Source organism: Melanotaenia boesemani, chromosome 12 (genome assembly GCF_017639745.1).
Source record: "Melanotaenia boesemani isolate fMelBoe1 chromosome 12, fMelBoe1.pri, whole genome shotgun sequence".
NCBI classification, from domain to species: Eukaryota; Metazoa; Chordata; class Actinopteri; order Atheriniformes; family Melanotaeniidae; genus Melanotaenia; species Melanotaenia boesemani.
Window position 1 is genome coordinate 31,265,188 of NC_055693.1, and position 16,843 is coordinate 31,282,030.

The 16,843-nt window shown below is 41.9% G+C and overlaps 1 protein-coding gene across 4 annotated transcripts in view; it reads right to left on the reverse strand.

The window, feature by feature from the left end:
• Positions 1 to 16,843, reverse strand: part of tns1b (tensin 1b) — a 213,691-nt gene that overhangs the window by 25,322 nt on the left and 171,526 nt on the right. For all 4 annotated transcript variants that reach the window (XM_042001198.1, XM_042001201.1, XM_042001200.1 and 1 more), the window contains exons 18-19: positions 4,733 to 6,244; positions 4,129 to 4,209 (exon numbers count right to left, since the gene is read on the reverse strand). In XM_042001198.1, coding sequence (XP_041857132.1) covers positions 4,129 to 4,209; positions 4,733 to 6,244 — 1,593 coding nt within the window. The remainder of the gene's footprint in view (positions 1 to 4,128; positions 4,210 to 4,732; positions 6,245 to 16,843) is intronic.

Sequence of the window (16,843 nt, forward strand, 5' to 3'; positions counted from 1 at the left end):
TTTTTTGTTGTAACAATGCTTCTTGAAAAAAATCTTTTAAAATTGGAAAGTCTGTTAACTTCAATTTTAAATGGGGCCGCATTTGTAAAGAAAAGGTTGCAGAATCTCATCTCCACATCTGTTTGCATTGACAAGTCTTGTTTTTCTAGAGAGGGGAATGCCACCCCACACCATCACACTGCCTCCACCAAAAGCTCTAGTGGTGCAGCAGTCAACGTTATGGGCTCGACACATGGGAGGCGACCAACGACAGCGACGGCAGCAGTGCCATGCATCTCGCTCTAAAATCGCTATTCTCCAAGAAATTTGATTGGTTATGATATTGGTGGGGATTTTGACATTTTCAAACCAGTCCCTGATGAGACAAACTATGACAGATGGAGAGTCAGAAGATTTTGCACGAATTGATAGAAATCTTGCTGTTTGCTGTATAAATGAGGGACAACCCTGGGTTCATCCGAGTTTACAAAGTGGGAAACAACATGTGAAAATCATCATTTGATGGACATCAAGGCTGATCGAGATAAATCCAGAACCTATGTTTGGACTAAATCACTCTGGCACCACACGACTGTCTTATTCACTAAAATGATCCGATCTTCCATGTTCAAAGTGTTTGCAGCTTGCGCTGTCTAGCCTGCTCTCATTGGTCAGTCCATGAAGCACATCGCTGGTTGGTTGTAGTGCCAGGCGACAGCAACAAAAATTGAACATTTTTCTATTTTCTTGTGTCGCGTCACAAGCCCCGTGTGCACGTCTACATGAACGAGTGCAACATTTCACATGCATGAATGTCGCCTGTCGCTTGGCTGGAGGGGGACAGCGATTTTCGCCTCAATACGCAGGTTCCATATGAAATGAATGGAGAAGGAGCAACGTCGCCTCCCATGTTTCGAGCCCATAGTGTGCTCCACATCCTCTCCACAAAATGACCCTAAGATCCAACTGACCATTGTAGCAGAGTCCATGCTAATCAGGCAGCACCTGGGGTGCAGAAGCTCAAAAAAACAGTAAATTTCAGACTAAGGTTGTGTTCACACTGCAGGGCTTAATGCTCAATTTGGATTATTTTGTGAAATCCGATTTTTTTGAGAGTCCGTTCACATTTCCAATTAAATGAGACTTGTATGTGATCTCCTGTATGAACCTTATGCAACACCAAAAGTGTCCCGCATGTGTAGAAGACATGACGACGTGACAGTGAGCGTGCATGTAACGTCTTCGTGTTTGTGGAAGTAAACATGGACGGTAACAGCGGAGCTTATGTTGCAACTTTTAATTTATTATCCAACCGTAGCCAGCACATTTTCAATGGCATCATTTTAAGGAGGAGATTACAAAAGAGGAGATACAGATTTTTGGTCATGACATTTTGTGGAGCAGCAGCAGCGTCTGTACAGAGAAACGTGGGTAAGGAGTCGCAGTCAGGAGTGATGGGAGAGTGATGTGAGCACCTTTACAGATAAGAGTTTATAAACAATGATGTGTATGATGTGTAGGTCGGATTAATGCGACCTGGCCGTTCAGACTGAACTCGCATGGCAAAAGATCTGATACATATCGGATTTAGGACCACATATCCAAGTGGCCTGGGTCGCATTTGAAAAAATCGGATCTGTCATGAAAAGATCAGATACAGGTCGCATAGGGGCAAAAAAATCAGATTTGGGTCACTTGAGCCTGCAGAGCGAACCTAGCCTAAGTTATTTGGTGAGATTTCAATGGGTGCAACCCACATCCTCCATCCTCATCCTGCAAATACATTTTCCTTACAAATCTGTCACCATTTAAAAGGGAAATAAACAGGCTTTCTAACGATATGAGATTTATTTCCAAGAAGCATTGTTACACCAAAAAAAAAAAAAAAAAAATCCACCAAACACTCATTTCTCCACTTTTTCTGGTAAGTTTAACAATTGATTTAATGAAGTATTTATGCATTATCTTTTAATGACAGAAATAAACCTGAAACAGTGTGGGTCATGTCATCTGTGAGGGCACTTGATTCATTATGAGCTTCAAATATCTTATTGTTTGCCAAAATAATTTAGATCCTGACAGCTTTGAGGAGCCCCAAAACAGAAACACACCCACTATCACTTCAATCTGAGAACCAGATGTGGCACATATACACGTCCCTGCAGCAGAGGGCTGTCAAACACTACGCTGTTGCCTTGGTGACAGCTAATGGTTTACAGCTGGTGATCCCAGGACTGAGATATTTTTTCCTCTTTTCTCCTACTTTTCAGCTATTAAAGTCCAGTTATCACGTGGAAGCCAGCTTGGCGCCCATTCCAAAAACTTAAACTTGAGAGCTGATCCTGTGGTTTTTTTTTTTATTTTATTTATTTATTTTTTTATTTTAAAGTTTCCACATGTGCACACCTTCAGCTGAGAGAGGTTATTTAAGGTAAAAGTGAAGAGGCTGGTATTCTGGGAATAAAGAAGGAAAGACGGTTTTAATCAAATGCACTTAATTCAAGTGTGGCAAGGATGCCGAGGAGGAAAGATATCAGTAAATCTTAATTGCTGTTAATCTGGGTAAGGTTATAAGGTAATTTCCAAAAAAAAGACGTAGTCCATCATTCTGCAAGAATATTTCCAAGTGGAAAACATTCAGAACAGCTGCCAATCTTCCCAGGAAGTCCCGGCAAGTTAATTTCTGACTCTCCAGGCCTCAGCTAGCACGGTAAATGTTAAGGTTCATAACATTAAAATGAGATAAACAATGAACAAGTATGACATTTTTGTGAAGGTGCCAGGAAAAAGCCTCTTCTATTTTAAAAGATCGTGATTAATTGCAAAATTTCATACAATTAAACATTTAAATGATTGCCCAGCACTAGTTAAAAGTAAACACAGCATTTTAGCCCAAACACCTCATAGCAAGTATCAAGCACGGTGGTGGAGGGATGACGATGTTGCTGCCACAGGACCTGGACACCTTACAGTCATTGAGCCAATTGTGAGTCCATCTGTCTGACAGCTAAAGAGTGTCTGAAATTAGGTCATGCAGCAGGATGGTGATCTCATCTCAAATAAATAAAAGTTCCTCCACAATGATGTGAGGCTGATAACATCATAAAAAAAATATTACAAGTTACTGCTGCTGAAAATGGTTTTACAAACTACTGAATCTTAGTTTTACAAACCCTTTTTCTGCATTTTGTTTAGTTTTTGTCAAAGAAATAATGGCAATGTGGAATAAGTTATGTGTTGTTGTTGACCTGAGGTTGTTTTTATCTCATTTTAAGACCTGATGAGGACCAGATGTTCATTTTACAATATCCTGATATGTAAAAGCTTAGAATTAAGAGTGGACTTTTTTTTTTTACATAACTGTATGATCTCATTAGAACTTAATCCCAGTCCATTTCGCAGTGATGCATACTGTAACATGTACCTTTGATGTAGCGTTGCATCACTGTAAAGGATATTGCTGTCTGTGGTAAGAGGCCAGTCTGGTTCTTTACACAGAACAATCCCGTCTGGATTGTGGTCAGCAACTCTCAGGGGACACATTCGGCTTTAGTGATGTTTCCAACTAGGACTGTGGTCTCTCTCTTACATTTATTTGGTATCTTTTGTCTGCCTTTGTAAATCCAGAAAACAGTGGAAAAACGCAGCCTTGAATGAGGCCAGTGTATCCTGGCCCCGGTATTGTTCCCAAGTTTGGCGAAACAGATCTTGTGACATGCTCTCTCCTGGCAAGAGACAGAGCTTCCTTTGTGCTTCCTTCGCCTTGTTGTGAAACTTTAATGTTACACAGTGGTTGTGTTTTTTTTTTATATATTCTGCACCACATTTAGGTTGATTCCTTAACTTTTCAAAAAACAACTACAACTCAGAGCAAACAGAAAAGATAAGTATGTTTGAAGACGAATCAGTGGTTAGTTTAATGATGATGATGCAGCTCTTTAAACCCAATGATGTAAACAAAAATGTGTTATGTATGAAAAAGAGGTGGAGAAATACAAAAATGGGGAAAAAAAGAGAAATTAAATGCAAGCCAAACCCCACCACACTCAGAGGCAAAGGAGAAACAGAACTCAGACTGAAGAAACACTTGGAAAGAAAAGAAATGATCTTTTCTTGAAGTGTTCCTCCAGACAGGATGGGAGGACCAACCAGAGAGGGAGCGAGAACGGCGGTGCTCAGACTGAGAAGAGGTCATGCTGGGGATGACGCTTTGGACACGAGCCGAGTACTCTGGATAAACAGATGAAAGGATGAAAGAAAGGAGGGTGATGATGATAAAACTAGGACAACAAGCAGAGAGGATGAAGGCTGTTCAATGACGAGAACAGGAGAACAAGAAGATAACTGACAGTTTCTGTTCATGTGAATGATGCTAATTCTGTTACAAACATCTGGACAAAACGAAATACCATCAATTAGACCATATAGTCTTTGAAGTCACCAAAAAACTCTGTTATATGTTATCAGAGGTCTCAGCTTTCACACTGCTTCACGTTGACTCTGTTCCACCACTTTGCTGCTCTGCAGGATGTCTGATGATCTTATCTAAGAAAAGTCAACCTACTGGGCTGGACAGACCGTTTCCTGTTTCAGCCTGAGTGATGTGGACTGATGAGGTGACAGTCAGAAATTTAGATAAAGCCAGAGACGTGTTTTTCAAGAATGTCTTAACCATAGACTACTTATACTATAAATGTAAAAAGAAGAAAATAAACTACATTTCAGCACAAAATAAATGAATGTTGTTCCTTACCAGCTACTCTTTGGGCCACCAGACCTTCAACGTTGAAGACTTCGTCAGGCTCACTGTCTCTTGGCTGGGGTGATGTGGAAGCAGAACTCAGGCTTCTCTGAGGCTCAGAGGGCTCTGACGAACGGACCTGCATACTTGGTGGAAATGTGCCGATGGGTTTAAGCTGAAGGTGGCCACTTACAGGAGGGGAAACTTTTGAGGAACCACTGGGTCTGGCTGATTCTAAGGAGTAACTTAGAGATCCATGGACAGGTGTAGGCTCTGGTGTGCTGGGCTTCCCAGGGGACATCTGAGCTGTTGGTGAGATGCTGCCCATGCTGGACACGGAGCCAGAAATGTGGGTGTGAATGGCAGCGTCGGCCTGGTAGGAGGGCTTGGTTTGGCTCTGAGAGAAGGACGGCTGGGTGGTCACTACAGTGCTGCTGTCCCTCACCAGAGTAGTTTGGGCCTTTGGTACAAGTGAACAGCCTGGTTCCAAGTCCATCATGAGGAGATTTAGGGTTTCAATAGATTCCTCGATCTCTTGCTGGGAGGCACTATGGCGATGAGGGAACTGCGGCAGGCTGTGGTGGCTGGACATGGCAACAGATGGAGGTGGACTGAAAGTGAGGCCTTCAGTTACTGGCTCCTCAGGTACTCCAAACCGCTGCCAAACATTGAGACCACGTTGGACGGCATCCCGGCTACTAGTGGTGCGGGTGGGAGCCTGTGGCATGGACTTTGTCTCTGAACCAAATGACCGAGAGCGATACAGGCTGCCGTTTTGTGTAGCTGTGTAATTACCCGAGGACAGGGTTGAATCATTTTGGTTCAAAGCAGCAGTTTTATCAGATCTGCCAACCTGCGACTGGATGGTTTCCAGAGGCTTTTCTGGGATGCTTCGCTCCAGGTACGGCACATGTTCCTGCCCGTTGATGAGTGGCTCAGGCTGATAATAGAGATCAGCTGGTGTTGCCCGACCATCGGTGGAAGAGAACGTCCCAAGACTGTCCACGCTGTTCCCCTCTTGACTGGTAGGCAGCTCATCATCTAAAATGTCAGTTTCACGGTCAATGCCACTGTGCCCATTGACGTGGACCTGTGCAGGCACCAGGTGAAGCATCCCTCCAGCTGTCGGGGTAGGAGTGGACAGGTAGGCCTGCTGGTGCATGGGCCCCTCCAAGCCACTCAGTAGTTGTTCAAGCTCCTTTTTTTCCTGGGGACTTATTGGTTTTTGGGCAGGTGGGGCGTGATGATGGACCGAGGGTAACTCCTCACCCACAGGAATGTGTGTCTGGCTCACCGTTGGAGCCTGAGGGGCTGATGTTGCTTCATCAGTTCGGTCAGTTTTAATGGACGCTGTAGAGTTTCCTGAGTCGCTACTCACAGACAAGGCATGGTCCACCGCAGGCAGAGCATGCTCAACAGCAGTAGGGGGGAGGCCGTTGGATGTAACAGTTCCTTCAACAGACTCCTTTTTGCGAACTTTAGCATAGAGACTGCCGTCCAGGGGTCCTTCGGTATGGATGACTTCTAAAACATACAAATGTGACAAAGTCTGTTCAGAATCACATTTAGTCGACAAAGAAAGCATCAGTTCTTTACAAAAAGAAATAAAACTGTTATCTACAAAATTTAACCTTAAAATTTATCAAGACATTGAGAAGAAAAGTGTGTGTGGCTATCAGTGAGAAGTATGTGTATCAGGAGATAATGTGGGCACAACCAAAGTAGCTGCAGTTAAATTAAACACTGGCTCATGTCCACCTATTTCACCAGCTTCAGGAAATGAGCTGCACTGTGGCACGCAGAGTGGAAAAACTGATGAAATCGCAGGAGTCTGTAGAAATCTGTCTGTCATCAGAGAAACACTGGCCTATTAGATGATGATCCCCACAATGTCACCGATTTGTGACCATGTCAAAACTTTATCAGCAGTTTTTCACTTACGCTTAGAAGCAAAGACTTTTAATATGCACATCCACATATGCTGCAGAATCACACGCAACTGGGTCTAGGGAAGAGGAAGTAGGCTGCCCCAATCAGAAACATTCAGTCATCGCTGGAAACTCTGCCTCACTGCGTAAAGCAGGCCAGGAGGCTTTTCCTGGACTATGAAACCCAAAGCAAAACAAAACAAAACATACCGAGAGTCGCAGTGAGAAAGCTCAAACACACGTGCACACATGAGCTTACAGGCACTTTTTTCCTCTCTCTCATTAACCCACGACATGCAGTGTGACCAATGTAGACTGATCAGCACCTGTTAAAAAGATTCAGTCCTCAAGAATGTAATAATATTTCTTGAAACTACTGCCCTACATCCACACATAAAGTACTAAACAACTCCTCACTGCTAAGCAGCCACAATCCTTTAAAGTGGTCTTAATTAACAGTTCTCCATCTTTCTAAAGGTTTTTGGACATTTTCTGTTTTTTCATTTTCACTCCAGTCTTTGTACCTGACCACCTTCAAAGGAAGGTGGTTTTTGTTTGCTTATTTGTTGAGACACTTAACACTGACTTACAAGGACTCCTGACTGAAATGATGAACTAGTGTTAAGGCAAATGAGCACTGAAGAGGTTTTAAAAGTATCTTTAGAAACTTTGTTAGTAGCCTCAAATACATGATGTATATACCAAAGAAAGAAAGAAAAATGTAAAACAAAATAGTGTTTTTCCACCAACAAAGTGACTCGTAAACAGCAGAAAAACTTGTTACAGAAAAACTGAGCATATCTCAGAATTGTGTGCAGCATGTACTCCTTTTTTTTTCAAAAGCAGTAGTGGTCAGGCCTAAAATAACAACAGCAGATGAACAGTATCACAAAGTGATGTCTTACAGTACAGTAGAAGGAAAAAATCCAGCAAAGACCTGACACAGGATCTGGGAGATGGTCCAGGTCCTTCAGCCATCAGAAATGGACTCCATCGATGGGTGGCTATCAAAGAAGCCGATCCAAAGGAAGGGAAACAGGGAGAAAGGGCCTAAGGTATTGTATTCCAATTGACCAAAGACCAGTGGTGACAGGTCTGATGGAGTGATGAATCCACCCAAGAGCCTCCTAAACAACAGTTAGAGCAGTCATTTACCAATCAAAAGGTCTGGGATCAATTCCTAGCCACCCCAGACTACATGTCAACTTGTCTTTGGGTAACGTTGAACCCCACATTGCCTCTGATATGTCATCAGTGAATGAATGTGAATGATACTAAAATACATACTTTTTGAGTGCATGTTAATAGGCAAAAAAGCTAATCAGTGGTCAAAAAGATTACAAAAAGCACTATACACTAGAGTCCATTTACCATTCCCAGAGCCCGGACAGCAAATGGACAAATTCTATTATTTTTCCCTTTATATTCTATATTTCCATTCATGCTTGCACCTATGTTCCTGTATGCTTGATTGTACATTTCTTAGTTGAGAGCTGAGTTAAAACCTACATAGTATTGGATTTCATGAGAGTAAAGAGAAAAAACCATTCCTTGTTCAAACAATTCATCTTTACTCTGTTCATTGAAGTTTCCAAGGAAGCTCCTAACCCATGATAAGGCATGCAGTTAAAACCAAATCAGATCCTCCAGCTGGGAAAGGAGCTGCACAAAGACACAGTCTGTGTCCCTGTAACTTATAGATATCTCCATCTCAGCTTGGGTGAATACGGGGCTCTGTAATAGAGCTTGGTGGGCGTTCACAAGCTGGGTACAGCAAAGTCTCCTTGGCTGACCCGAGGCAACTTGCCAAGGGAACGGTGCACCATAGCGACCGCTCTGTCAGCAAGCGGGTGGGACACAAATCAGTGTAGATGAAAAGGGCTAATTTCTACCATAGCATGTAGCGGTTGAGACAATGCATCTTTATCTGCTGAAGGCAGGTCAGAATAGTTACCACAGTCAGAACAGACCGATCTGACTAAAACCCACTGTGAGTTCTGGTAACAAATATCATGAATTCTCAACTAAAGTTAATGCTGTCTGACTAAGTAGCTGCTGTGACAGGAGTCTCCAAATCAAGTCGTCATTCCACTTTTATAGAGCTCATGAAAACACTCAAGTATCAAGTGAGGATCAAGCCGTGCGCAAGCTCCAACTGACATGAGCACACACACTTTTAATGCAGCAGTCATGTCGATAAACATAGACATTAGTCGTGAAAGAGGAGCCTGCTGCGCTCTCTAATTTCGGTACCTCAGTTGTTTAAGGAGCATTTGCACACTTAGCTTAACTCTTCTACTCAACAGAATGAGTTAGAAAGATTTGTCCAGCTCTTTGGTTCAACCAAGTACTGAACAAGCTGTGTGCACTTATGCCCACGACGATATTGTGTTATGAAATTGTGCACTTATACCCAAGCTGATATTGATTAATGAAATTGTAATGTTTGTTTTTAAACAAAACGACTTACAAAAACTACAAAGAACTTAAAAAAAAAAAAAAAAGTTATGCACTGCCTCTAGCACTACATGACAGCACCTGAGTCCAACTGGACTCACAGCAGTCTGACTACAACTTAATGATGACGCCCCATCTTGTTTGAATTCTTGCTTGTGTTGTTCTTACTCTCAAATGTAAGTCGCTTTGGATAAAAGCGTCTGCTAAATGACTGTAGAAAAGAATAGAATAGGATACCTTTTTTACCACCTGCCCTGTAGCTACATGTGACTCCAACACTTATGATGATCAGTCACGATGCCCAGCTTATTCCACATCATCCCTGAATGAACAACACCATCACCTTCCAGCCTCTGCTGAAGGTGGAGGCTGCTCTCCTACCTGCGTGAGCGGCGGATGGTGGTACGGTCCCAAACTAAGCCGGGAAAAGCCCTGCAGAAGAGGCCCCAGGGGTGCGACATGAAGGATTAGAGTGGGAGTTTAAGCGAGTTGATTTTGGCTACTGTTCCTCCTCCTCCTCCCTCTCTGGGATAGCTGGCTGTCTGGTCGGAGCGCTGCTGGAGTTGCTGGCTGATCCGCCGCTTGCACCAGAGTAAAGGCTGCCCCCAATCTGTGTGCGCATGTGGGAGGTCTGTCACAACAGCCTGTGTGATGGTGTGTGTGAGGGAGGGAGGGGGGCTAAAAGACCACTAAATTCCACATCAGTCCTATTAGGGCCAAGACTTTTATACACACCTTTTTTTTTAAACGCAGCTTGCCCAAAAACAGTAAAAAAATATATATATATATATATAAAAAACTTTTTTCCCCCAATAATGACACTTTCTTTGCGTCTGTGGAATAAACTCAAATAATACACATGCTGAAGAATATATTTTACTAACATCCACATGCACACAGATGCCCATCTTTCGGCCAACTGCTGTCAAAAACACACATGTAATGGAAAATGGTTCCTCATCCAACAACAGTCGTTTAACGGGCTCTCTGCAAACTAGAAAGCGGAGAGAAAACTCCACCCTGCTGCAGACAGATGGACAAAACAGAACAACTCTGTGGGTAAAAAATAGACCTGCTGATCTGATTTGTGTAGAAGAAGAACACTTTCTTCTTCTACAGAAATCAGATCAGATTATTTCTCTGATAGTGGAGTAAAGCTTAAAGGGAGGAAAAGGATGGTTTAACCTATGGAAAAAGAAAAAAGAAAAAAGATTAACTAACCATCTGTACACATTAGCATGCCGCACAATTCCTTTGCTTTTCCTTGTTACGAACAACTGACAACAACCACCTACATCACTCTGACTGATAAAAAAACATGTGACTGCATCCTCTGCAAAAACTTTTCTTTTTATTTTTCAGCCTCATTTTGAAGTGGATTCAAAGCAGGTTTGTGGGTGTGGACGACAGAGTTTCCTTCTGCCCCCACATCGCTTTTTTTCCCCAGCTTCTCTGTTTTTACTCTGATGACGATGATAGTGAAGATCAGGATTAAATGAAAGACTGGTTTGCTCATCCATCCATCTTTAACCAGCTCATGTCTTCACTTCAGACACAAAGTGACTGACTGGCACTCGTACTACAGGAAATCTAATCTGTCACTTTACACTCTTGTTTTTTAGACCTGGCTGACTATTTCTGTCGAGGCTGCTTCTGTGTGTGCTGCTGTTTTCATCTGGTCCAACATACGTCTCTACAAATAACCTTTGACAGGGTCTTTCCATGTGATAAGACGGGGGGCATGTGTGTTAACGTGTTTTTTACATACTCCCCGGGAGGTGAATACTTTCTCCACGCTCTAAAGAGCCTTCATGATACCAGGGGAGACTGAACCATGTGACCAGTCTGGCATCGGTCTGGTCGTTACATCATCTTTGTCAGAGAGGGGCAACAAAACTAAAAACAAGGATTTTTTTTAATCTGTAGAATTCATCTCTGCATAAGTAGGTGCTGCAAGGAGAAGATATTTTGAGGTTCTGCCAGCCAGATGGTGCAACTGTGCGACCTCTGCATCTCTGAACTTTGAGCTCTGACCCTGCTAGCAATAGACACCCCCCCCCCAATACAGCGGAAATAGCATGTTTCCCCTCTAGCTTACATACACAAACATGCATATGTGCTGCTTTTGACAGTGCATGTGGTGGTCTTCCATGACTTCTGGTTACAAGTGTGTCATTGATAAAAAGCAATGACAGAAGATTTTCTGAAAACATCCTCCGATGCTACAAACACTCACAACGGGACAAGGAGCAGCTCTATATGTGTTTACATTTAAAAATTATGGAGAGAACGGAGTCTAGGTAGCTTCACACAATGCTGTGATAGTGTGGAAGTACTGTCTGGGGGCCGTATTTGGAGTAAGTTAATGGCTGAACTATTGATTTGGCAAGAAAGCAAGCCTTCACTGTAAGTCAGGGCTCAAGGACACTTATTAAAGCAATACTGTGGTCTTGTAAATGATTACACAAAAGGCTATTTCATGTTCTCAACTGGATTAATTTGACTTGTGAGGAGTGATGGAAAAGAGTGTTAATGAAGCTGATAGATGAAGAAACACAGTATTTGTCCTGTCAGTAACTAACTTAGCAGAGCTGACACATGAATGTGTAGTAATGTATGTGTAAGTAAAGATTGGCAAACACTGTCGCCCGTTGGTCCAAAACGCTCGGCCAAATGCAAGTACAGGAACATGTCCTTGCTTAATGAGCACTTAACCCACAGCTTATTAAATATACATCAGAGGTTACTGCAAATCAATGTGTGTGAGTGCCCACCGTTTACTATTGGGGAAACAAAGGACGAGGTAATGGAGGGTGATTTGGAGCATGGAGGAAAACATATTGATTGCCTTGGCTGTGAAATAATAACCTCAACTTAAAGAAACATCCACTCCAACCCCAGTTCCAAAAAAGTTGGGACGTTGTGTAAAATGTAAATAAAATAGTAATACAATGATTTCATCTACCCATATTTTATTCCATGTAGAACATAAGCAACATATCAGATGTTAAACTGCTATGAATACCTGCCAATGCAGAACTCAGGATGCAAAAAGAAGCACAGGCTTCTTTGTAAACAAGGAGCTTCTCTGACCTTTATTATAATTATGTGTTATATTATCAATTTTCCACTATATTTCAGTTAAAATCTTTTTACCATAAATGTCTAAAACACAATTGTCCTTTTTTGCCTTTGTCTTGGAAGCAACACAACAATAATTTTGGGGTTACTGCATTCGTGGAGAAAAGTCAGGGTAAAATGTACAAACACGGAGCCGTACAGGTAGCACTGCTTTTTCCAGTTTGTGAAGGAGACTGTGTCATGACAAAGACCAGGACATTTGGGTGTGTAAAGAATTTTCCTAAGAATTAAGATAATAAGAGAGGAGAGGCCAGTTTCCCAGTGGGACTATAACGAGTTCGAGCAGACTTTAGTGTTTGCCTTCTTTTTAAGTTGATCTCCTGAGTCCTTCCACCTCTGAGCTCAGACAGGGTTCATTCAGTGAGCTACGTGACCCCTATCAGCAGATGCTCTGGGCAAGAGACACCATAAATAAGGCAGTACGTTACTTTTTTTCTCCAAACTTTGACGAGTTGGAAAAACTGATATAAAGCAAAGACGAGACTGCATATTTAAATGCAGTCTGAACGCAACAGGTAATCAACACCAGTAAGAAAGATGTGGCTGAATATTTGGCGCTAACAAGAAAATTGTCTGGCTGTTAGACTGAAGCTTCTGGGCTAAAATAAATTTGGGAAATGATGAAGAGGCTTCTGTGTGTCCCTGTATTGTGCAAAGACCTCTTTACTGGATAAAAGACAGAATAAAAGGAAGGTTTTTGTGGGAAGATCTTGTGGAAAGTAGTCATGATTAATTACATCCTGGCTCTTCTAAGACACACTTAGCCAGATCAGCTGTGTAAAGATGGCTCTCGGAAAAGAAGAGCCATCTGGCCAACAGCTGGGGGAAAGCTGCATCTATTAGCAGGCAACAGATCATCCATTCATTCCCACATATCATGGACAGCAATCTTTATAGTGGGAAAAACTCAAGTATAACCTCCATTATTCTGGGAACTTCTGTTTGAGGTCTGGTGCAGACTGAGTGTTACAGAACACCTTATCTGGATGTGCAAACAAAGGTCTGTCACAGCTCAATATCCTCAGTCGCCTCATAGAACTCTGTCCTGGTGGCCCCTACAAGCAATGCCCAAACAGGGACACTCCACAACACAAGGCGCTTGTTCTCTCTTTGTGTCCAATGCAGTCTTTAACGAGAAGGCTCTTTATTTTTCCTGTCTTGTCTGTTACGTAAGCAGATCTGTGTAAAGTTTGGAGTCAAAGCAGCTTAATCCACCCAAAGCCCCGGACCAGACTGGGGGATTGATGGCATGGAAGCCTGTTGTCAACACAGAGCTAAATATTTCACCTCTGCATCCTCTTGGAGAAACACCACAGCCTGACAATGTGTGTTTCTATAAGATCACATTTTTATGGAGGAAGGTTTTGCATGAGGGAGGTGGCAGAAGTATAAAATGCAAGAATGTTGGAGAGAGCTGACATTTAAAAGGATGAGCCCTTCATCTAACCGTGAAAGTATTTATAAGAAAATTAATTCAAATGCAGATACTTGTTTTTATTTGAAGGCAGCTGAAAGATAGAAATGATTTAAGCATCTTTAACCTAACCAATGCACCACTGGTGTCTCAGTCAGCTGTATGGACCCAAACATGATTTTAGGAGTAATATCATTCTATCTTTACCAGGTTTATTGTCCTAACTTCCCATTGACCCACTCTGCTCCTTTATGTGTCTCAGTAGTACATCCTTTAGCCCTCCCAGTCACCAGATCTGCTGGTGGTGCCCCACTAAATATTCCCACAACACAGTTTGTGAAAAAAGGGGCGATGAAATCCTAATGAAAATAAGGCACGAAACATCTTTAAATCTCTACTTAAAACCCTTCTTTTTAGATGGTCTTTGCTACATCTGATGAATAAATTACAGTTTTTGTGAACATCCTGTGGATCCGGCTCACTTTGTTTTGTTTTTTTAAATACTCCTTTAATTCTATTACATCTTATATAGTTGTTTTCCTTCCAAGTTGTTTTACTTGATTGTGATTTAAAAAATTGCTATTCAAATAAAGTTTTATTTGTTTATCTTTAATCCCTGCTACTAAAATTTAGTGATAAATCCAGCAGGTGCTGTCAGCCCATGACTTCTGATGGATAAGTGTGAAGGCTGTTGGGATGGGAACATAACCCCCCTCCCTGTGGGTAAGACACAGATCTAATATCAGATCAAAGAGGAAGTGTTAAACTCCTGAAAAGAAAGTGGCTCATTGGACCTTGGATAAATAGTAACTTTGTGGCATCAGAAAACACCCTTACAGAGTGAACTCAAGGACAAGAACTTGCTACAGAGCTCAAAGTTCTCTAATTACAAACGGATACAGAGGTCCTTCATGGAGTTTTGAGAGTTATGACCTGTCTTCCTAAGTTTTTCAAATCATATTTAAACTAATTGCATTTTTTCCATCTGTGGCTTTGTATAACTTATTTACTTATTTCTACTTTAATCTATATGAACATTTTCCAAGATAAAATGAAATAAATTGAAAAGTGACTAAATGAACAGAGACAACTGTAAATCAGAAGTGGAAGAAAGCATTTGTAATAGATTAAACCTCTAAAATCACTTTATCTGTAATCTCAGTCGAGGAAGTGAGATTTTAATGAATAAAATACAACCTGGCCAAGTGTGTGGATAATAGACAACTTCATGTCAATAAGTTAAAAGAAAATTTCCAGACAAAGAGAAAATCAAGTTTCTGCTTCAAGCAAACATCTTCAGCACTGAGCTACTCACATGTGACAGACATCAGCTGAGTTACTGACAGCGTTGCATAAAGAGCAGAATAGAAATCATTCACGGCTGACCTCTCCAGCAGCAGATCGGAGCTGGAACGAAGGCATCGGCTGCGGCGTGTCGGACAGAAACTGAAGAAATGCTGGACAGAAGTTCAGCATGTAACAGCCTGAAAGTGTCTGCCTGCACAGACCCACACTGACATTCTCCGTCACTCCTCTGGTGAAAGTGCACACAAAAGAGCTTCACAGCAGAGCAGAGGAGGGTGGCTTTAACTCCTGCCACTCCAAGGAGGACAGAGAGAGGAGAACACTGAGAGTCACAAAGCTTGGACCAAATCACATATTAAACTTGTTCATAGGCTTTTTTTTTTACCACCAAACCCTTCTTTTGTTTTCTAACAGGTCATAAAGAGCATATTATACAAGAAAAGGTTTAAGGCAGAGTGCAACAACACTCACTTTTGTGTCAAATCTGGCTCATCTCTCTCCTCTCCATGTAAGACTGCCAGAAATGTAGTTGTGATGGGCCTGCTGAGAGACTCACTGGCATTGAATCATAAACAAAAACAAAAGGTCGGTCCCACCACACGTTACTATCAATATCCATTTACAAAAACATGATCCGCCCTTTGCTGTCTGTGCAGAAGCCGAGCGTTTAGATTCCCTGCATGAGTTTCCTGCTGCAACACACAAACATTGGTCACTGATATGGTTACAAGCCCAAAAAGAATCCCAGCATCCACAGGAATTCAGCTGGAGAAAGCTATCCATCCATTTCTTTTGTTTTCATTTAACCGCTTATCAGACCAGGGTTGAGAGGGCAACAGGCTAAAGAGAGACTTCCAGACCTGCCTCTCCTCAGCCACCTCGTTCCCAGAAAACTCTTTCTTGGTAGATCTCCAGAAGTTGTCCCACCCTTGTCTGAAAGATCTAAACCTGGCAAAAAGACCTGGCTTTTTTTGATGTGAAATAATGTCAGCTTTACCCTGAATGTAACCTGGATGACTAAGTTCCTCATCCTCATGTTAAAGAGTGAAGCAGGCCATCTTTCCAGACACTGATCTGGTTTGCTATGTGGTTCTTTCAGTTACTACCTCTGGTGAGGGTTAGAATGTAAACATAGTAGTAAATAAGCAACTTTATCTAATTAAACACATCCGATCCTTGTTTAAATATCAATTTAAATAAATATATGAAGTTTGTGGTAGAGAGAAATCTAGCAGGAAACAGAAGCAGCAGGTCAAACCAATCCAATCAGTTCAAGAGAAAATCAATGACCGCAAAGAATGAATAAAGCAGCTGGAAAAACACCTGAAATAATCTGCAGGATGATAATGAGCTGCAACGATTAGCCTAAATAAAACTGGGAAAATCTGAACAAGATCTCCAAATGTCTTAGCTTCACTTTCTCTAAAGCCTAAAAGTGTCAGTAAAAGTTTCTAGTGGTGTCTGTCCAAGTAAAATGTTTGAGAACTGATTATGTTTTGGATATGGCTGCAAGGTGCAGGCATGACAAAAATCCCAGAACCAGGACAGACTGACAGCAGCTGGAGCTGTTTTTTTTATGGAATAAACACAGTAAAAGTCAACATCAATCTTGGGGAACCAACAACCACATAGATGCCACTTACCCAATGTTGATCCCAGCAAAACATTTACCTTGTAATTAAGCTGTTTGCAGTTCTCCATAAGCAAAGAACTGATGTAACTAGTCTTGCGCTGTCCTCAGAAAACTAACTGTGATCCAGAGTAACTGCAGACCAAACAACAACACCACGTTTTGTTTCTGACACTTCTAAGTCCTACAGTCTGACTCATTTTCCATTTCAGCTCCACGCTACATGCCACCCTGCCAGAGGAGCTAGC